General features: G+C 36.2%; 1 protein-coding gene across 1 annotated transcript in view; it reads right to left on the bottom strand.

The window, feature by feature from the left end:
• FAM184A (family with sequence similarity 184 member A) overlaps positions 1–22,617 on the bottom strand; it is a 64,396-nt gene that overhangs the window by 23,686 nt on the left and 18,093 nt on the right. Inside the window, exons 2-9 of the mRNA XM_061460032.1 lie at positions 16,872–17,726; positions 14,287–14,422; positions 11,868–12,049; positions 11,059–11,256; positions 7,725–7,847; positions 4,119–4,280; positions 2,161–2,286; positions 1,817–1,963 (exon numbers count right to left, since the gene is read on the bottom strand). Of these exons, the coding sequence (XP_061316016.1) occupies positions 1,817–1,963; positions 2,161–2,286; positions 4,119–4,280; positions 7,725–7,847; positions 11,059–11,256; positions 11,868–12,049; positions 14,287–14,422; positions 16,872–17,726 (1,929 nt within the window). The remainder of the gene's footprint in view (positions 1–1,816; positions 1,964–2,160; positions 2,287–4,118; positions 4,281–7,724; positions 7,848–11,058; positions 11,257–11,867; positions 12,050–14,286; positions 14,423–16,871; positions 17,727–22,617) is intronic.

Genomic DNA, 22,617 nt, shown 5'->3' with positions numbered 1-22,617 from the left:
TACATGCGATGTACTAAACCCCTGCACTAGTTCATACTGAGTTAAATATATGCTTTGCATAACCTAGTTAATGGTAGGCTAAGCATGAATCTGCAGTGTAGTCTGGCAGTATACTAGGCTGAAGCAACAACCAGTAGTTTGAGGGAAGGGATCAGTTCCTTTGACTTGGCACTTGGTGTACATCACCTTAGGGGGAGCACATTCTGTTTCCTCCTCCAGTTCATTCAGCTTTGGTTGCCCCAGTACAAGACAAACATTGATAAGCTTGAACTTCTTCAGTGGAGAGCTACTACCAAGATTGCTAAGGCTGAGCATATATCCTTCTGATGGAATCAGGTTTATTTAGTCTTAAAGAGGAGAAGGTTTTCTGGTACTTAATAGCTTTGCAGTAGCTATGCGGTGGTAACAGAGGAAGTGACCCAGCCTCATCACAGTGATGCACAAAACGATAATGAGAGACAATGACCATAAATGAAAACAGAAGAGGTTCTGTCTAAATATAAATAAAAATCTCACTATGAAGATAATAAGCACTCAAATTATTCAGAGAGGCTGTGGAATCTTTATTCTTGCAGGTTATTCAAGACCTGACTGGACAAAGCCCTAAGCAACCTTGTTTAAAATCAGTGTTGACTGCTTTGAACGGGAGGCTGTAGTAGATGACCTCCTGAGCTCTTTTTCAAAATAAGTCAGTCATTGATTCTATAATTCAGGTCAGTGCAGCTCACAGAGGCTACCATAAGTATTTTAAAAGTTTAAAACCACAGAAAGCTTAACACATACCTTTCAAATTGTACTTTCATGGAGAAAATGATATTTATAGGTACACTTAAACAGAGTAAATGAAGCTTGAGTAAAGGCAGTAAGAGAAACGTAAAATCAGAGTCAAAGTCTTACTGCATTCATGTTGTAAAAAGTAACAGACCAAGAACTTTGAAAGCCTTTAGCTTTTATGAGCCTAAGCCACAAGATTTTACAATCTTAAATTCCCTTGTCAACAAAATAAATTGTTATGCTGCTGTAAGAAACTGTATAATCAAGCACATGTTCTGTTATTAGACTTCTCAAATTAGACAGCAAATTAAAACCATCCCACAATAACACCCTGAAACTGCAGTCATTTAAAGAGTTTCAAAATCTGTTTCTCTTTCTTTAAAATGTATTTGCTCATTATCAACTATTCTTCCAAATTGTAGTCAATGAAACCAGTTCTATAGCATTTATGGTTCGGAAAAAGTACAAAGCAAGTATTTTCTGTGAATTAGCTAACATAACTGTGTTTATAAACATGAGTTGCAATTAACAAACTCAGTACTTACAAAAAATTAACCCAAAATAATGTTCAAAATCACTTAAGAGCAGACATAGCTGCAACAAACATGTAGAACCCAAGGGACATTTTGACTTTCAGTGACTTGTGCAGTGTTTTTATTGCAAAGATAAGGGATACCTCTAAGTGCAAACAATTAGAATTGGTAAATATTTACAATAGAATAGGTAAGCAGACAAAGAATAAAATAAATAACCAGATAAACAAATCTTATAAATGAAGAGGTGAGACTGCCAACACCCTCCCACTGCATCAAACAAAACTGTAAAAGGTTCTATTCACATTTAGTGTAAAGAAAGGGCATAGTTATTTTAAAGCAATTTGCTATATTACTTTTAAAGTTTGATAATTATTAGGTTTAAAAAGCATTATGCTAACAAATTACATTTCAAAGACAGATGTCACAGCCAATTTCATGTTGTTAATCGGTAATAAACCACCAGCAACTAAACTGTAACTTCTAATTCTCAAAGAAACCATAGTTACCTGGTCTAGAAGATCTTCAACTTTTTTTTGCCATCCATCCCTTGCTGCTTTTTTTTCACGTTCTTTTAGCTGCAGCAGCTGAGTCATGGCTGCCTTCTTATCCTCTTCATGCTGCAGCCTCAGCTCTTCACGAAGCTTATTACATTCCTGTCTAAAAGCAAAGGTGAAATAACTAAAATGCAGTGGAACTTGTGCAAGAAATGAGGGAGAATTAAGAACTCTGTAATAATTGGAAAATTTTAGGTAGTAACAGAAGCCCTTCCTTTACATTTCCTTTCCTATTACATTTGCGTGTAATACATACTTCATTTCTTATTAAAGAGTAAAATGAAAAAAATCAATACTTGCCGAAGATTTTCTGTCCATTTTACTTCCAAGTCACGAGCCATTCTGTCAACTTTGAACTTTTCCTCTTCTCTCATGCTAGCAATCATTGCCTCATGCTGTTGTCTCTCCTGATCTAGTTCTCCCTGAAAACACAAACTTCACAATAGAGACTGATCAGCAGCAAAAAGGTATTTCAAACCTTAAATAAGTGTATTTATAATAAAAGTGTCAGTTACAGCTGGCTTGTAAAACTTGAACTTTTTCAGTGTGTGTGGTTCCTAATTACGCACAATCAATGCCTATACATCTGATGATATTTCTTACTTGTAGAACAGAATTATGCACTCCTATAAAAATCTATAACAAGCAATTTTCCAATAAGTCATTCTGGAATGAATCTTTTCAAATACGGTTACACTGAATCACAGAATAATGTGGGTTGGAAGGAACCTCAAAAGGTCATTAAGTCCTGTTCACTGCAGGACTAACTTCAGAATTGCTCAGCTTCTTTGGCAAGCATGATTTGAATTATTTTTTTTAAAGCAGCAAATATTCAGTATTTGAATTTCAAACCTTGGGCTACCTGGATTTGATATAAAGTTCATGTACCTTCTTTATGTTCCTTGACTGGGCAAACCTGCTAGAAACACGGTTTCATAGTCTGAACACAGAAAAAAAAAATACAAAATTCCTATCAATTTCTGTCAAATTTTACTAGAACAGTATTAGGTACTACCTAGAAACCATACTTACATGAATGTTTCTCAGTAGTGCTTGCTTCATCCATGAGAAGCAAACATGGCCCTCTACATTTAATTAAGGCTCTTTAAAGTGATTTTTTTTTGTAGGATTTTTCATGGATGGATTTTAAAATCCATTAAGATAAATGTTATTGCCTGTAACCTGCTATATGTGAATATTTAAATGTTATAATAGATGAAGAGAGAAGAACTCATTAGGTTATAAAGACACTTAGAGAAATTATAAAAAATACAGAGGAAATACAAACTGCAATAGGGTGCCCACCTACTGACCATAGCCACAGAAATGAATAATAATAAAAAACCCACAACCAAAAAAACCCCAAACAAACAAACCCCAAAATATTCTGTTTCAGGTTGGTTTTGTTAAGAAAATATCACCAGTATGAAAACAGATCCAGGGATTTACTATTATTATTTCTTTTAATATTTGCTGCTCTACTTCAAACATTGCTGTGATCTTGTAAATGTACATTGTTTAGTGAGGAAAGAAAAAGGAAAGGTTATACTTAAATTGAATGAGCTACTGACAGATTAACTGACAGTTCCAGTTCCACCTAGGCCAACTGAAACAGCAATATATTTCTGCTTAAACAAAGTGGTCATATTTTCTGGATGACAGTCTGCTATCTTTCAAGATATAATAATAGATATCTTTAAAGCACTCTTGAGCATTTTCCGAAATTCTAGATTTGATCCTGAAATGAAGACCATGCTCATTACTTGAGGAAAACATGGCGCATAAAAATGAATCTAGAGCTAGTGAGCTCTGGATCTTGCTTTTCACAAAACCATGAAACTGTCTGGAATAGCACTGGTCTAACAGAGATATTTTTTACATTCTCAGGAAATTCTGAAAAATCCACCTCTGGATTTATTTTCTTTGGACACACTTTAGCACAATTCATATTAACCACAGAAAGATGTGCTTGCAGCAACACCCATTAAATACTAGAAGTGTTCTGAAAACAAACAAAACCCAAATCCACCCACCCCAAACCAACCAACACAAAAACCAACCCCCAAACCAGCCCATCTTAATTTTCCATTTCTTTCTCTCTTCTCTTAAAATAAAGAGAAATCTCTTTTTTAACAAAGCCATATGAAGTTCTTTCAATAACATGTACACTATAATACTTCTTGCCATTTTAAAAAGAAGACCAAAATCACCATGACTGTACTTTGCACAATTTATTCTCCAACATTATGGTTACCTCAACACTATACAATGAATCTGTGGTCTCTCGCAGTCTTGCTCTAGTTAATTCCAGTTCTTTCTGCAGTATCTCCTGAGCTTCCTGAAGACTGGAAATATGCCCTTCTGCAGTACCAAGGCCTTGCTCACTTTTTCGTACTAGGTCTTGCAGACGAGACACCTATGACATTAAAAAAAATAAACGTGATTTCCATACTTATTAATAATGGCAGCTAAGTCATCCTGGCTTCATTTTCTTCCAGTGTATTGTACAACAATACACCTTTTTCTATCTGTTTGCGCTTCAGCTCCCCATCTATAAAATAATGATACTGTATTTTTTTCTTTCAAGTAAAAATATTAGAGATTGAGCATTGTTCACCAGCTATACGTGGAAAACTTTTTAAATACATAGGCTGGTAAAAACAGAATAACTGGAGGCAGGGGGACCAAAGGACAACAGCTAAGGGGAACTGAAGCTTTTCAGGCATTAGTAAAAGTCTATGCCATTTCGTTTGTATGTTGAGATAAATTCATTCACACTGAGTTTATTCATTGCAAGAAAAGACTAACCTTTCGTTTGCAGGTATGAGCAGGTAACAGTTATAACTACTCTTTCTGCTTATTAGCATAATTATATGCAAACAGTGTTTATAACATACACAGGTGCACACACATGCTCTCCCAGAACTCTCTCCCTCTGTATGCAACCCATAAAGTGTTTACAAAAAAGACTCTTTGCCTCTCAGTAAGGAATTCCAAATTTCTTTGGAAGACAGATTGCAGAGAAATCTAATGTAATCTTGAGAACAGGGGAAGTTTAGATTGGATATAAGGAGGAAGTTCTTCACAGTAAAGGTGGTGAAGCACTGGAATGGGTTGCCCAGGGAAGTTGTGAATGCTCCATCCCTGGCAGTTGCTCCATCAAGGCCAGGTTGGACAGAGCCTTGGGTGACATGGTTTAGTGTGAGGTGTACCTGCCCATTGGAACTAGATGATCTTAAGGTCCTATTCTATTCTATGATTCTATATACAGACAACTAGCAATTCCCTACAAAACACAACTACCTTAAGGAGAATCTGTGTATTTGGTTGCAGCGCACTATTGCATGGAACATAAACAGCAGTCCTGTCAATCTGAAGGACACAAAACATGCAGAAATGCCTCTCACAGGGTTTAGGTCTATTCTGCTGATGACAAAGCAACACTGGAGGCTGTTTAAAATGATCCTTAGTAATGTAATTGGAAATGCTTTGCATGGAGATGGCCAGTCTTTAGACTACTCTGTCAGGTGACATGGAGACTTTCTAAAAGGTCTTGGCTGGTCTGCAGTGAAAGGAAGCAAACCTAGAGAGTAAACAGCCAGTATCATCCTATCATCCTGAGATACATGTGAGAAAATATCTTGACTTAACCTGAACTCTCAAAAAAAAGTGTCTGGCAAGTAATTAAGATCACACTGTTTTTAAATAGCTTTGTACTAGGAAAAGCCAAATGAGGCTTGAATCTTCCTCATCCTTATACTAAGATAATTGCTGTTAAAAAGTCTGTCAAGAAGAAAAGAGAATAGGATGTGTTCAAAAACAGCTTTCTCAGCAGAGAAGTTAGAACTAAGCTAACATCTGCAGAAAGTAATAAATATAAGCCTACTGTTGACATCTGCAACTTTAAACAAAACAAACAGAAAAGGAAGCAGCAGTAAAAACGTGAGAGCTAAGCTAAAGATGTGCCAGATATTTCACAGGGAAGTTTCTGCCAAATCAATGAAGGCATTGATAAACTGCTGTCAGTTGTCAATAGGGATTCAAATGGTAAGCCACAATTGCAAGCGAAGCACTTCTCTCATGTGATTTAGATAAATATAGTAATAAAACAAAGCACATCTCCTCTGCACTACATGGAGTGGATTTACAGTACACTCTAAATTTACCACCAGAAATGCTTTCTCTCATTCTCTCAATATACAAAATACACTGTAATACGTTTATCCTGAACATAAGAATGTATACAAGCTCAAATACTGAATAGCACCTGGCCCTAATTCCCTATTTTAGTTTTTTTTCAGTTATACATTTCTTATCTATGCCCATTTTTGAATTTAGTGTGCTGATGAATTTTCCACACCTGAACTTGATAGCAGTTAGATAATGACAATTCATTGTTAAAACATTTGATTACCTTCAAAGAAAGAACAAGTTTATGACTCACGAGCCAAAGAGAAGTAAAAACTAAATTTAAATTTAGAACTTTATTTAGTAAAACTAAATAAAGCCTGCAGTGTTGAATGACAATAGTGTTCTCCTCAGATCTCTCTAGCAACAAAGAAAGTTAACATACAGCAGAGAAAGCTAAAAAGAAATAACTAAACTCTGTAATTTTGAAATGAAAAATAAACCTATGTATGATTTTGTTAACATACATAACAAATACATTTTCATCAAGCATAGTGTTAAAGAGCAAGAGCAGTTCCAGCTTCACTTTGCACCATCTCCAAGTATCAGCAAATGCACTCACAACTATCAGAAGGAAGGATGGTCTCCTGTTTCACAGGTACTCATGACTGACGGATCAGCAGTGCCACCGAGCTCTAAAGACTGTAGATTCAACTACTCTTGTGGTATATCTTAATATACTGAAACTATATTAATACATACTTTAAGAATATATATCTAATGTATTTCAATACCTTAATATGTGTATTAATATAGTAATGTATTGATATACTAATAATATGTCAGTATATATCAATATAACATATACCTTAATATAGTAATAATTCAATATATACTTTCAGAAGGACAACCTTTCCCATTTACTAAAAACAAGAAGTTTTGTTTTTAGTAAAAACAAAGCAAGTTTAACATTTGTGCAATTTGCAAGCCACCAGAATTCAACAAACAGCCACCATCTCCAGAACTTGTACAGTATAGAAAATGGCGATTAAAAGTACCGCTGCAAAAAATCACTTAATGCTTGAGTCCATCTAAAGCTCACACAGAAATCATATGTCTGACCTGCTGAACAAAGAGACTGATGAACTATTTTCTTGAAGAAAAGCCAAAGTTCCAGGCAAGAACAGACTGATGGTTTGATGAATGGATGTATTTCTACTTTAAAAATACCACATTATGAAAAGGTGGTGATTTCAAAATCAAGAAATTAAAACCGCATTGAGATATGATATGTTTAACATTGACTGCATGTATCAAAACATTGCAAATAATTTAAGTTTTACCAGAAATAAGTATTTCAAATCAACTTTTCATAGAAATATATGAAGATCGTCTGCAAGTCAGGAAGCTGACCAGAATTTACAATATGCTAACTGTAACCAAATACAGGTTTAAATATAGTTAATTTTCCCTCTGTCTCCTGATATATTTTGTGTAGAGGTATGGGTACCTAATGAGTAGATAAGCACAAGAAAAGTTGTTTACATCAACTGTTTTGTAACTCAGTCTCTTTTGCTTTGTTAATTTTGCAAAGGACAACAAAATCATTGCCCAGAAGCAGTCAAGTAACATCATGTATGAAGAATACCCCACTTTAAGCACAAGATCGTTATTGGTAAAATGTGGTCTAGTGCACACGACTGTTAGCTGATACAATTAAGTTAACCCTTGCCTCCTGATTGGCAGAAGTCAGTTTTGTTGTCAGTTCTTCCTTGAGGTTTTCCAGCTGCTGTCGGAGCTGATTCTTATCATCTTCCAAATGTAGTTTCTCTTTCTCAAACTGCTGCTCCAACTCCTTCAGAAACAAAAAGTATGGAAGAAATATTAAATTCTTGTCATACAGCCATCACAAACTACAGGCGTACTACGTGAAAATTATTCCTCCTGGCATAAACATTTCTGATTTCAACTAAGAATTGTCCTTTCTTTAAAGTGTTAAAACATGAAATTTCCTTCCACAGTGGCGGTAGTATTCTTTTCAGTTTATTTTCTACTTTATTCCTTGATTAGTTTCTAATCTAACAGCCTTGATTAATCACAAAGTAAAGACAAACAGGGCTTTCTTTTCAATTACTAGTCTCACTTTGTACTTACTTACCAAATCATTAAAACTACATCTGCTTTTACAGGTTTTCAATCTGAGTTGAAAGAATGCAGAAGTTTCCACTTTTCATAGAATTAAATTGATAATATGCTTATCCTTCAGCCTTTACTCATCCATCTCCTACACATAATCCCCACAGAAAACAGTAAATCCTAAAAATCCAGACTGAGCTTTGGGAAGTTTTTCAAGCTGTTACAATAAAGGAAAGAAAGCCCCACACCATATCTATAAAATGTATGCAGAACCAAAAGAAATTAACCATTAGTCTTCAAGTTCAACTACACACAAAGAATCAAATACCACCTCTGTTTTGATTCAATCTCTATGGAGTAACAACATAATTCTTAAATTAACTCTTTTGGATAAATTACATTTCTTTTACATGAGCCTATGTTGTACATGCATTTCTTAGAATTTTTTTTAAGGAAAACTATAAATTCATGCTTCAGCTTTACTAATATTTGGAATATATTTTCAGGATAACAATTTCTGTCACAAAATACGTAACATGAAACTTTAAAATTAAAGGCATTATTACATATTTAGTGGAATATACTACACAACTTATTTCACAACAATGTCTTCTTCAAGAAGATTAAGGCTGCTAAGTAAGGTGCTCCAGTAAGAGCCAGGTAATACAACAGGATTTTCTGTGCAGCTACAGAGGTTTCTTTATTAATTCCTTCCTAAGGCTTAGCATCGATTCAGTGACTGTGTAGCCCTGAGCTCAAATATGTGAGATATCAGTAATCTCTCAGAAGCAGATATGAAAACAGAGACCAGAGCCACACATGGAACAAAAAGTACAACTACAGGCATTACTGAGGTTGCAGATAGCAGGAGAGTTAAAGGCTCAAGAAGTCAAGAGGAAAAAGACTGTCACGAAAAGGTGTAAAACTCTCAGGAAAACTGGGGAGCTACAAGACAGCAACTTGGTGTCAACATACAATCCAAGAAACAACGGAGGCCAACACTTCCTCAACCAAACCAAGAGACTCCTCAAGTGTTTTGCGGGGGGTGGTAAGCATATTAAGCTTAGTAGCTTGCTCTAGCACTCCTGTTAGGGTGTGCAATAGCCGATAAATAATTTGTGTATAAACTGCTTGCATAATCTCTGTTCATGGTAGAAGTTGATCAGTGACAAAAGAGAGGGCTACTGTACTTTCAGTTATACACTGCTATACAATGTAACTCAACAAGTGCATGTTTTTTCCCAAGCCCAGATCACCACCCGAGACAAATGATACTTGCTTAATGCAACTTGCTCAATTTTTCTTGTTCGCACTGTGAAATCTGCTGTCTGCAGAATTTCACTAGTGCTATTTAGACCTTATTCTGACAACTAAGTAATTAGTTCTTTTATGATACTTGTCAGTACAGCTGTGCAGTACTGCAAAACTATTAGCAGCTCTATTTTCATAATCCTATGAACTGATGCCATTTTTGCAGTTCATTTTATAGATGGAAGAATTGAAGCAAAGAGATATATTTAATCCATTGAGTCGTTTTCTCATTCTTTAGAATTCTCTTCTATTTTTTAAAACCTTTCCAAACCCCAGATGCCTTTCCCAGTCTTCCAGTCCCAATAAATCCTCATGTTCTCTATCCCAAGGCTCCTTGTACCATGCTTCTTCCTCATATTAAACTCTTCTCTACATTTGAGACTTACTGTTTCTTACTTGAATTACTCAAATAACACAAAATGTGCTTAGTGAGATACATTTGACAAGAAGAGACAGTACACTGATGAAGATTTACTGTTATCTTGTCCCTGATATCTTTTCATAGCTGATTTTTCCCCTCGCTAAAATCAAGTTTCACATGCGTCACGTTTATAGACGTGTTCCCTATTTTAACTAATTAAGAACAAACATTCTGTGGTATCCTTTGGTTTATTCTCTAGATTAACATGATAACAAAAGAATAAAGAAAAACATTCCCAGAAACCCTTAAGAGACATTTTTTTTAATGTCTGGTATGTTTAAAGTTACAGAGAAACTAGACCTGAAAGATCAGATGCATATATGTCTCAGAGAACTACTTCCATTACTGGGAGACATGAAAAAACTCACTGGAATTTGCTCAAAATAAAACTAAGAAGCAACACACTAGTAAAGTAATTAAAAAAAATAAAATCAGTCTAAGATGCACACCTCTAACTACAGCTGTGTTTCTCAGTATAATTTCCTGTGAACAGAGGAGGATAACAAACCCTTAAATTAAACAGCATAACAAACCCTTAAATTAAACAATTAAATTTTAGCCTGTATTTACTATATAAGGCAAAAATTATGTCTCAGGTACATGCAAGCAGATTAGGAAACAATAAGTCAAAACTGGTCCTCTCATTCATCCCAACAAAAAGAGGCCAATTTTGTGAAACAAAGAAAGCCTTTCAGTTGCAGCATTCCAGTCAAAGGTAAATAAATAGACAATACACAGTAAGCATAATTTATGTAATAAGGTAAGTTAGGAACAGCTGTTGTTGTCTAAGTATACATGTAGCCAAGTACAAATATAATAACTTCTGTATTTCTGTTTATTAAAAAATTAAATATCAGAGTAACATAATCTTTCACCTCCTTCAGAAGTGATATACCAAGGCTTCTGAATATGGCTCACAAAACCTGGGGAAACACAACCTACTCTACTGAAAAAGAAAGTTCTGTAATCTGAGAATTTCCCTTCTGTATGCAGACAAATGACAGTACAAATGCTCTTTGTATTCCACAAGATACATGTTATTTAAATAAAGGCTGAGAAGTTTCTTCAGTGAGGTCCAGCAGATCTGCAGGTAACTCCAAATAAAACTGGCCATGCAACAAAACCATGCAGTCCAAGGTTCAAACTGCAACATCTGCTTTTTGAAGTACGTTTTATTACTAAGGAAACACAAACCTACCATCTGCAGTTTTTTCTTATCCTTATTAGCATTAGTGTGCGCAGCCTCAATCGCAGTATGGTGTTTCCATGCCAATTCTTCTAAGGTCTTGGAATGAGCCTCTTTTAACTGTGCAGCCTCTCCTTCCAATCTTGCTTGCAATTTTACCAGCTCCTTCTCGTAATATTCACGTTGTGACTCTCTTGCTTCATTTACTTTCTGTAAAAAACAAAAATAAAATAATTTCTATGAAATGGTAAAAATTCAGAACAGTAGCAATACAAAATATTACTGATGGCAGAAATCTACAAAAATTAACTTCCCTATAAAACAAATTGAGCAAACACTAAGCACTGACTAAATCACTCAGTAACCAAAAGGGTAGATTCAATATATCTCTGCAAAGCAATATATCCTTTTTAAAATATACTTTTTGCTCTATTTAATCTGGGGAAATAGAAATAAGGTATCAAGCCTGTAGAAAATTTCAGTTCAATATTTTCAAACATGCTAAGCACATTTTCGGAGAATGGCTTTTTAAATTATTCTTTAACCATTTCACATGTCTCTTTACTTCAGATACTAGACATCCAGCTACAACTACAAGGTCTTCAATGAAATTGTTAAATATGTTCAAAGCAGTCTGAGAAACATCTGACCTCCTTCCACTTTCACTTTAGACTCTACATTATATGTACATTCTATCTACAGTCATCCTACGTTGTTACATGAGATATACTTGGAACATAACACTGCTGGTCCTAATCCAGTCATATAAAACAAAAATCAAAACTGAATTATTTTTTTCTGAAGCAAATAAGCCGTTTAACCTTCTCCAAGGCCAGAATTTGCTGCCTTTGTCGTTCATCCAGACTCTGTGTTTTGCTTTGTAGTAAGTTTCTTTCCTCTTCCAATTGGGATAGTTTTTCCTTTAATCTAGACTTTTCTGATTCCAAGTCTCTGATTGTAACTTCTTGAGTCATTTGAGTAGCTTGAAGCATTCCAATGTGACCTAGAAACAAAACAGCTCTTTAAAAGCTCACAGCATTGGTTTCATGTAATTCATACTTCAGTGACTTCTAGAAGTACAGCTCTAGTGGAAGCTTTCATATCGAACTCCATCATCTTCACTGCAATGACCACCTTCCCCTCCACTCTTCCCTTTTTTAATTTTATTGTAAAATGCCCAGCAACAGTAGAGTGCCTGGTGCTGGGGCTCCTTTAGTTTGTTTTTCTGGTTCAAAGTTGAACACTGACTCCAAAAGAAAGCAGACACAGGTAACAATTTGAATATGGACAGCCTACACTGAAGAACTTACCCCACCTAAAACAGCATCTTTTTTTCCCCAGTATAAGCTACACAGTGGGAAGCAAAACATTGACATACAATAGTAAAGATGTTATTGTTTTAGCAAATTCATAATTTTGCCAGGTGTAGCAGCTAAAGCTATGTAAAACTTATGGTATTACACTTAATTTTGCTAAAGGGATATGACCAAGAGATGTAACAGAACTCATTCTCTCTAAAGTGTGATCTAATGCCTTGCGGGTTAGAGGCTTGCTTTTAATTTCTTTACGTATATTAAAAAAAATATCTACAAAACTAGACAGTATAAACACCTGTCCTTAGCATCGCAAGTGGAAACAGGTTTATAACTTCAGCAATTTTTGTCCCTGTTCTTCTTAACTTATATCTGTACTATTGAAAATACTACTACTAGGTAACTAACTATAGTAGTGAAACTCTTGCTATTCTGGGAGAGCCTTAGGAGAGGATAGAAGACTATTTTGGAAAAGAAGATTCTCCTAGTTTTGTTCATTAAAAGACGAGAGAGGATAGTCTCCCATTATTTTAACATCTTTTTAGAAGCATCATGAATTCATACCTGGGCTGACATTCCATTGGAATGGATTCTTTTGATAGAAAAACCTTACTATCCTTTTTGTGAATTGCATGACCCAGACCTACCCGTTTCATAAACTGCATGTTTGAAATATGCCTTAAAAAAATTATCATATGATAGAATGAAATGGTAACTAAACAGACTTCCAAGGATTACACAAAGATCCTTAACAATTTCACATTAAAAAAGCAGCCAGATAAAAATATATTGTTTACTCAGAATAATTTTTTTATTAATAGGTCTTTTAGGGTTTCCTTTACAGCTGTTTTCTTCACTTCCCCATGCTTGTTGGCACATGGAAAATTATCTGTAAGAACTGCTTCATTATTTGAAGGACCCAAATAACGCCTTCATATAGGCCACATCCACATAGCCAATTTGTGAACTGGTCATGTGTAGCCAGCTAGTAGTAAGCTAATACAGTAATAATACAATATTACATATAGTATATAATATAAATAGTAAACTATTACAGTATTAGCAAGTTAACGCTGTAAAATATTGTCTGTTCCTATGGTGGACCGACACAGTCTAGCAACATCCCAGCCTTCAAAACAAGGTGATCTTATTCAAACAGACTTTTGGGAAGAGCCCTGGGCTAGTGCTAATTATTAATGGAAACAATCAGGTATTTCTAAAATTGGTGCAGTTGAACAAGGCCAAAGATAAGCCAGGGCCTTATTTTTAGTCTGCAATCCTACCTATAGTATACTAGTTCAAGTATCTGGGCCCATGCCCTACTACTAAGCAGTTTACAAGAGACACAATGCCAATGAGGGAAAACCTGCATGTGTACAGCCAAGTTTTAAACTGTTTTCTATGCCTTTCCATATGCCAACAAGCACAGAGAAGCAAAGAAAACAGCTATAAGGAACACCCTAAAGGACTTATTATACAGTAAGCTGCAAGTGTTCTGACAGTAAGTGTAAAGCAAAGTACCACAGTCTTAGCAAAAAAGACAAGGCAACTGAGACAGGATGGAGGAACAGGAAGGATGTCTCAATGACTATGTGGAGAACAGATAGATACACAGCAGAAGCATTCTGTACAAGTGCACTTAAGAAATTCCAAGGCCTGGAAGGTATATGCATGCCACACAAAGTAGAATATTTGGACAAAAGTACACACATACGCACACAACCCCCCCCCCCCCCCCCAAAAAAAAAACAAAAACCCAGGAGTCTTAAGTACAATGCATGCAATATCAAAACAGTTAACCCCCAGATTTGTCAGAAATTTCTATGGCCACAACTGAACAGTCTTGAGGCACTCTAAACCTGCACAAGACAGAAAAAGGAAAGGCTAGTACAAAATCATTTTCAGATTAAGTTACTAACATACATACTGGCTTTGAGAACAAGATCAGCAGCCTGCTGCTGTAAGCGCTCTCTAGCAGCTGCTAGCTCACTTTCCACTTCTTTGTGTTTGCTTAACAATGACATCTCCTCCTCCTTCACATCATCTAGCTGTTTTTGAAGAACCTAGAGGAAGCATAATATAATGCTGTTATCATTACATACACAATCATGTGTAAATTTAAATGAGCATTAAGTCAAAATGTACAGAAAAGACCTTTCAGCAAACAAGTTTTATTCATCCAAAAGATGAAATCTTGTAACATTCATTTGGTATTACATGTTTTTCCAAAAATATTGTTGAAGCATTACAAGATACTGGATATACAGCATGATAAGAATGCACAAGAAAAATATAACAATGTTCAAAAAGTTACATGAAAAATAAAAACAATAAAATGGTCTACACAGTTTGGGGGTCAATGTGAGAAACCTAGTTTCCTCACATGGAAGAATACACTATGTGTTCACAGAAGTTTACAGTGTCCTTCATTGCAACTGAGTTTACTACTAACACAAGTTAAGCTGCACATGGATATACATAAAACGAGAGCTAGGCAATTAGCTAAATCAAAGTTTCTGTATGTTTTAAATCTGATGTACTGATTCACAATGTTTTATCTTGGGTAGTGTGCTGCTGATGATGTGTCCTCAGCCATGCAGGAAGGAAAAGGAAATCTTGTTCCACTTTAAAAGGAAAGCTAGATTTCTCTTCATTCAAGTCACTGGAATAGCAGTCATTTCAATTAACAGAAGTGGGGAAAACACTGGACAGAACATGTAATAAAACATGGACACCAGAAGTGGTGAGATTAAGCATGTCATCACCTCATCCATAATCATTAGAGTAGGATCTGACTTTTAAAATCTGCTGCGAATACTGTACTAGACTTCCTCTTATTTGGAACTCCATTATTGCAGGTATGATCAACATACAGTGGGTTTCCTCTTCACTGCAGCTCTCCAGAAACTCATCTTCTTGACGCAGTCAATTGAAAGGCAAGAGTTTTGCTTTGTTAACTGAACAGAGTTGGAATGAACTTTTGGAAGGCCCCGTGGGAAACTGGAATAAGATACTCTGAATTTAACGTCTGATAAAGGCAGCAGTCTTCTTTCACTATACCCTGTACTCTTTACACAGAAAGGAAGGATAGCCCAAAAGATGGGTTGGAATTAGACTGTAAATGGAAAAAACTCATGGCCCATCTCAGCTCTACCCAGTGATGCTTCCAAAATTACTATGACCAGCACATTTAAGGTATTTCTGGCTTTGAAACTCGAGTTAATACAAATGCAAAAGACAAGATAATACTCAAGCTTATCCACTGAAATTACTGTTCTTCAGGCCTCAGAACAGCTATCAAAAACCAAAAAAAATTTCACAGAATCTTTTCCTTCAAGTCCAGCATGTCCAGTCCTTTTCTTTTTGCTGACAATAAAAACAAAAAATAAATCAGTTGATGTCTTTTCTTAGGGACAAGAAACTTCTGTTTCTAAATAACACTGTGCTGTGGTTTAACTCAGTATGCAGCTAAGTATCACATAGCTGCTCACTCCCTACCCACCAGCGGGATGGGGGAGAGAATGAGAAGGGTAAAAGTGAGAAAACCCATGGGTTGAGATAAAGACAGTTTAACAGGTAAAGCACAAGCCACGCACTGCTGAACCCAGGACAGCACGCAAGCAAAGCAAAACAAGAAATTCATTTACTCCTTCCCATCGGCAGGCTCAGTCATCTCCAGGAAAGCAAAGCTCCATCACTTGTAATGCCACTTGGGAAGCAAAATGCCATCACTCTTCACACAGCTTTTATTGCTGGGCATGATGTCATACAGCATGGGACATCCTTTTAGTCAGTTGGGGTGAGCTGTCCCAGCTATGTCCACTTCCAACCTCTTCTGCACCCCCAGTCTACTTGCTCATGGGGTGGTGTGAAGAACAGAAAAGACCTTGATTCTGTGTAAGCACTGCTCAGCAGTAATGAAAACATCTCTGAGTTATCAATGCTGTTTCCAGCACAAATCCAAAGCATAGCCCCAAACCAGCTACTATGAAGGCAATTAACTCTATCCCAGCCCAAAAGTGAAAATGTGTGCAGTATTTGTTACTGCTTGCAAAAATATAATTGAAGATGTTAAAATAAAAAAGTTAAAACATTCAGAAAGCCATCTTTTTTTCTTACCTCCTACAAACCTTTTCTTAACACCCAACATGTTAAGCAAGTTAGTCACTAATGAACTCTACAAACAAGACTGCACTGAATACATAATATTCATTGTATTTATACTGTCAGTTACTTGATATTCTTGTCGAATACACTTCTGCAAGAAACTGTACAGTCCAGTAAAGCAGTTTGTCAACTTTTCTAGCAAGCATTTCAGTTTGTCAGCGTAACCAAACACGTAACTTCAAAATATAAATAAATAATGAAATTTACATTACGATAATCAAGTATGAGTGACATAAAATTAACTTTACATATTCTAATGACCTCAAACTACCAGCCTCTTGGACATGCAGCACAAATAGAAACAGAAAACTCATAATCTTGGGAACAACGTATCATCAGTCTCACCTGAACATTGTTTTCTGCTGTGCCAAGAGCCACCTGAAGTTTTTGGCACTTTTCCCGTAGACTGGCAGCTTCATCCTGGACCATTTGCAATTCAGTTTTAAGCTTTCCCAGATTCTTCCGTAACATACTTTCCTGGTTTTGAAATTCTCTTCTTAACTCCATTTCTTTTTCTTTGCAAGCATGTAGACTTTCTGCTGTAAAAAGCTGAGATCTTTTCAAAGAATCAAGCTCATGCTCATAGAAGGACTGTGCTTTGCTGAGTTTGCCTTCATAGTCCTCAATGAGTTTTTTTCTTTCCAGCCTTAATTCTTCAACTTTACTATTCAAGTCTTCCAGCTCCAGCCTATGCAATTCCTCTAGTTTTTCTTGACCCTTACTTAAAGTAGCATTCTGAGTCTGTTGAGTCTTCAGAAGTTCTTGAATCTCAAGCCTGTGGGCAGCTCTCAAGTCTTCCAGAGCTGTACGCTTGTCCTTCTCATACTGCACTTGCAGCTGTATGAAACTTCGTAACCTTTCCTCAAATTTCTTTCTGATTTCTTCCACTTCTCTTGACATGGTCACCACACGTTGGACATGCTGAGCTTCTGCACAAAGCTGCATATCTTCAACTCTGTCCTTATAGGCTTCAAATTCTGTCAAGGCCTGATGTTTCATCTTTTTATGATCTTCCAGTGACTCTTCTAAAACCTGGATCTTTCTCTTGAGATCCATTTCTTCTGCAACTTTACTTTTATATTGTAAGATCTTCTCTCTGGTCTCTGCAAGGATTTGTTGAATTTCTTCTTCATGAGCATCTTTAAGGGCTTGGATAGCAGCTTCATGTTCATCATTTTTAGTGTTCAAAGCATATATTACCTACAAACATGAAACAATATTATATTAGAGAAAAGACATTCCGGTTATCTGTTAAATTGTAAGAAAATCACCTAGGTACTCTGAAAGTTACTTTGGCAATCTCACATGATTTCATAATACAAATAAATCAACAAATATTATTATGAATGTGACTGCATAAATGCTGTATTAGTCATGACAACCTTATATATCTTGTAGAATAGTTTTCTATACTTTTTAATCCTATGATTTTCCTCATGAAAGTTTTGCCTTTATATACACGTTGCTGCTGTAAATACTACATTCAACACATTGAAAAACAAAACATTTACTTAAAAGAATTAAAAGCATTGCCGAAGAAATCTGAACAGAGGCCTTCTATTGGAGTATAACACACACCAAGTACACATTACAGCATGAAATTAAATTGGAACATGCAACTGAATGTGGTGCCATAATATACATTCTTCAGCAGCCTGAATTCCAGCTCTATCAAATTATTATAAATCTCAGTATTTTAAAAGTAATGGAATAGCTATATCAGATGGAAAATTTGATGCATTGTGTTAGCATAGAAATATTAAAAAAATAGCCTGTTCTAAAGCAAAATCAGCCTAGCAGCATTTCAGCAAAATTAAAGCAGAAACTGAAATACATTTAAAGTTCTACTAGTTGAAATAAACAGTTCCTGCTCAAGTAAGTTTCCAAAAACTGAAAGGCATTAAGGTTGCAAAAAATTGGAGGCAGGCAGATAAAATAAGTTTTGCACTCTCTATTTTTAAACCAGCGGATCAGCCATTTCCTAAATATGCTTCTTAAAATGCTTTTAGTATCAGTAGCTTTTCCAGTACAACTGCATATTTCTCAGAAGTATAAACTTCCCATTTGAGCAATTCACCTTTTTTCCATCTCCACTCTAAATGCATCTGTCGTGGTTTAAATCCAGTCAGGCAACTCGTTCACTCACACCCCCCCTTCTTTCCCTCCCCCTGCTCCCAGAGGGACAGAGAGGAGAATCGAAAAGAATGCAACTCCCACGGGTTGAGATAAGAACAGTTTAGTAACTAAGGTATAACACAAATCACTACTGCTACCACCAATAATAATAATGATAGAGGAAGTAACAAGGGAAGAGAACACCTCACCACCAGCTGACTGATAACTCGCTCCCCCAGCCCGACCAAGCACTGACCAATACCTCCTCCAGCCCCGCAGTCCCAGCCCTTCCGGGTAACTCCCAGTTACCTCCTGGGCATGACGTGCTGTGGTATGGAATACCTCTTTGGTCAGTTTGGGTCAGGTGTCCTGTCTCTGCTTCCTCCCGGCTTCCCCTCCTCCCTGGCAGAGCATGAGGCTCACAAAGTCCTTGGCCAAACCAAAACATCATTGTTATCAGCTCTGTTCCTAAGCCGAAAGTCAAAACACAGCACTGCACCAGTTACCAAGAAGGGGAAAAATGACTGCTACTGCTGAACCCAGGACAGCATCATACACATAACAATTCTTACCAGATGACAGAAAAAAAGAAGTTAAATTGTGCTTTACTGTATTTTCAATTAGCATATCATTCCACAGGTACAGACAGAACCATATTGCCTCCAAGAATACTGAACGAGACAGCTAAAGGCCACAATACTTTTAATGCAAAAGAGTGATATAATTATTAATAAGAATCTACTAGAATACTATATGCCTTGGTCTGAAGAAGTAAAACACAGTAAGTTAGTAACAGTAACAAACTTTTTTTATGCCAATAATTATTAGAGTGTTTAGTTATATTCTATGTGGTAAGGTTAAGCATGTCTGCTGCTGCATTAGCTTTGGTGTCTTGAACTACATGGACTACAACCAAAACATTGGTGTTCAACATTTTGTCTGAAAGGTGAAGAAGTTCAAGTATTTGGCGAAGAAATAGTTTTTACTCCAAATCAGATGTTACGGTTTGGAGAGCTGACCAACTCTTGCGTGGTCAGCTGCAATTTGGTGATCTGCTTTGCCAGCAATTTAGTCACGATGGAATGCTTTTCTAATTAAAAATGTGTAATTCACCTCTAATACTAGCATTATGTGCCAAATATATTTTGCAGTACAGAAAATATCTCCAAAAATGTCATTCATTCTCTCTAATTTTACATGGAAACAGGAACCGATACCTATGAGGAAAAAAAACAAATCCAACACAACATTATCTTACACAAATATTAACATTTTCTCTCTGGTAAACCTTCATTTTAGACTTAACATGTGGGACCCTGGGTCAGAGCACTATATTCAGCCTACTTCAGGTGAAGTGTCTTGCTCCTGGTGCTGCTAGGGTGCTGTTGTACCCATCAGTCTGAAACACGAGAGCCTCCAGAAACATCCTAAGACTACATGAGTGCTGCACACCTATTTAATGAACTACAAAACTACAGTGCCAACAAGGAGTTACTCGTGCATAATCTGTTAATGATTTGGAATACATGAACCAATGAGCCTGACCTACCCTTGCTATCTATGGGTAGGTAAGAACTGTTAGACACAGGAAGAATTAAGATATACTGGGAAACAGTAATAAGGTTTTTTCTAGGGACAAGTCACATCCCACAGACACAGTGGGATGCAAATGGAAAAGTTTAATTTACAACATCAACAAGAAACATCAAAGTTCTCCCAGGCATTATTATGAATTAATTTTATGCAGAAATGTATCCTCTCCTATACTCCAGAATGATCACATTTTCTGTTACAATAGGTATTGCATTCATTTTTTCCCTTTTCTTCCTGTTGACTGAATAATGAGAAGTATGCTATATTTAAGCATTTAAAATGTATGTATTATGATCAATGAAAGGTCAATTTCAGACAAAATAAATGAACCAATTTAAAATCCAAAAAGCGTTTGTTTTTACTGGACAAATTTTGCTCCTTGTTATATTATAGAAACATAGTAATATAGGAAAAATGTCAAAGTTATTCAAAACAGTCTTTTAGAAACCTGTCCACAATCACAGAGTGATTCTTACAATTCCCACAACTGCACTACTACATACAAAGTAGACAGCCAATTATAACATCACATTTCATTCCTTGTCATGCATCACCAGCCAGACATTGTCTACCATTTGGTAAGCTCTAAAGATTTCTCTCATATAATAATCTCTGAAGTTTAATTTTTTTTAATAGGACTTTTTCCTCCTTAAATTCTAATCAAGAGACAACTCTACTCAGAGGATTTATGGGGAAAACCAAGGTACTGCTAAATCTGAAACTCCTCTTTAAAAAAACACATTATGTATACAAAAAAAAAAGAAATTCCAACCCCATAACTATGTATGCCCATGTTTCTTTTTAAAATCATTATTTTCTTTTTTAATCCCTTTTCCTAGAAAGACCTTATATTCCCTTACAAAAAATAGTGCAAATACAGGTGTTTTGTCAATCCAGTCTTTTGTGTTGCTGACAACACAACAGAAACAAGCCTAGAACTTTAGGCCAGGATTGGTTAACTGGTTCACTGCAAGTCATCTTAAATGCTTGGGCCAGTGCATTAGGGGCACAGCATGATGAGCAGGGGTGAGACAAATATGGTCTGCAGCTGTAAAAGTAGTGTCTCCTGCCAATACCATCTCCCCAGAAAAGATGGTCTAACTATACCAGTCTTCCTTTGAGATAAAATCCACAGATGGCAAGAACTTGAGAATTTTTACAAAGCAAATATATTTCCACAGAAAATTTACTTTTACAAATATCCTTTAACTGTTCAACAGTCTTCATGCATTAGCTCAATTTATTCCTTTAGAAACTCTCAAAACAAATACTGAATTACTTTTATTATAGCAACAAATTTTCCAAAGTATTCTCTAATATCTTCTATTTACAATTAATTATTTACAGAATGATGCCATGTTGTTGCTGTTGAACTTCAACACAGTTCGTTTCCAGGAATAGAACATTATCAGATTTCCACTTCTACCTAACTTTCAACCTTTGAATGAAAACAAATGACAACTATTTCTCACTTTCACACTTATTGCTAAACATTTATGTGTAATTTTCTATAAAAGAGAAGTCTTTATAAGTCAGAAGATATGCTCTGCTCACTAACTTCTAAGCTGATAATTAGAAAGGAGAAAATAAAAATACTTATTTTGTACTTTTAGATTTCTTGATGGTAAGTACCATATCATAAGGCATATAGTGTCACTGTGGCACATACACCTAAAGACACTTTCCTCATGCTTCTAAACACGTTCCTCACCTGAAGAACAGATACAGAGCATGTCTCAGCACAGGGAGAGAATGGCCAGTGTGTCCAATTTGGTCATTCACTGTTGCCTTTTATCCTTCTCCTAGAGCTGTACCAGAAAACAAATGACAGGCCTTCTGGGAACTAATCACGACCTTTATGTTATAATAGCCTATCCTGGAAATATGCACTTCAACCAAATCCAGGAACAGGAATAGCCATTACAAGCCCACCAGGTAACAGAAATTAAAAGCATGCCAGCAGGTAAATTTACAGCTGTAGAGCACTCCACAATCAAAGATTCAACAAAGGGAGCACATTACCTGAACTACACTTCATAGCCCAACATGCTGAACAACAACAGGAAGACAGAGTTCACAAGTTCAGCAGCCATGCAGTCTGCTGCCAGGAGTCCAGAGTGGTTTAGACCTCAGGTCTTTGGCCTGGGACAGCAACAGATACCTTCCAAATGATTTCAGCAATTACTGGTGAACTGAGAAACACTTCACTCATTACAATGGGCACAGGAGGAAGTCAGGCTACGATGCTCCAGCTCTATCAGTTGAGTGTCTTCAAGACTGGGTCTCAAAAGTGAAATATTACCTTAGGGGGCAAAAGGGGATTTGGCAGAGACTTTAGTGCATACATGAGAAACAGATGCTTGGGGGAAACCCTATTCCTTTC

The sequence above is a fragment of the Pezoporus flaviventris genome, unplaced genomic scaffold (genome assembly GCF_033815535.1).
Source record: "Pezoporus flaviventris isolate CSIRO_AGI_PZ_B2104156 unplaced genomic scaffold, CSIRO_AGI_Pfla_v1 ptg000031l, whole genome shotgun sequence".
NCBI lineage: Eukaryota > Metazoa > Chordata > Aves > Psittaciformes > Psittacidae > Pezoporus > Pezoporus flaviventris.
This window is presented reverse-complemented; position numbering and strand designations above follow the sequence as displayed.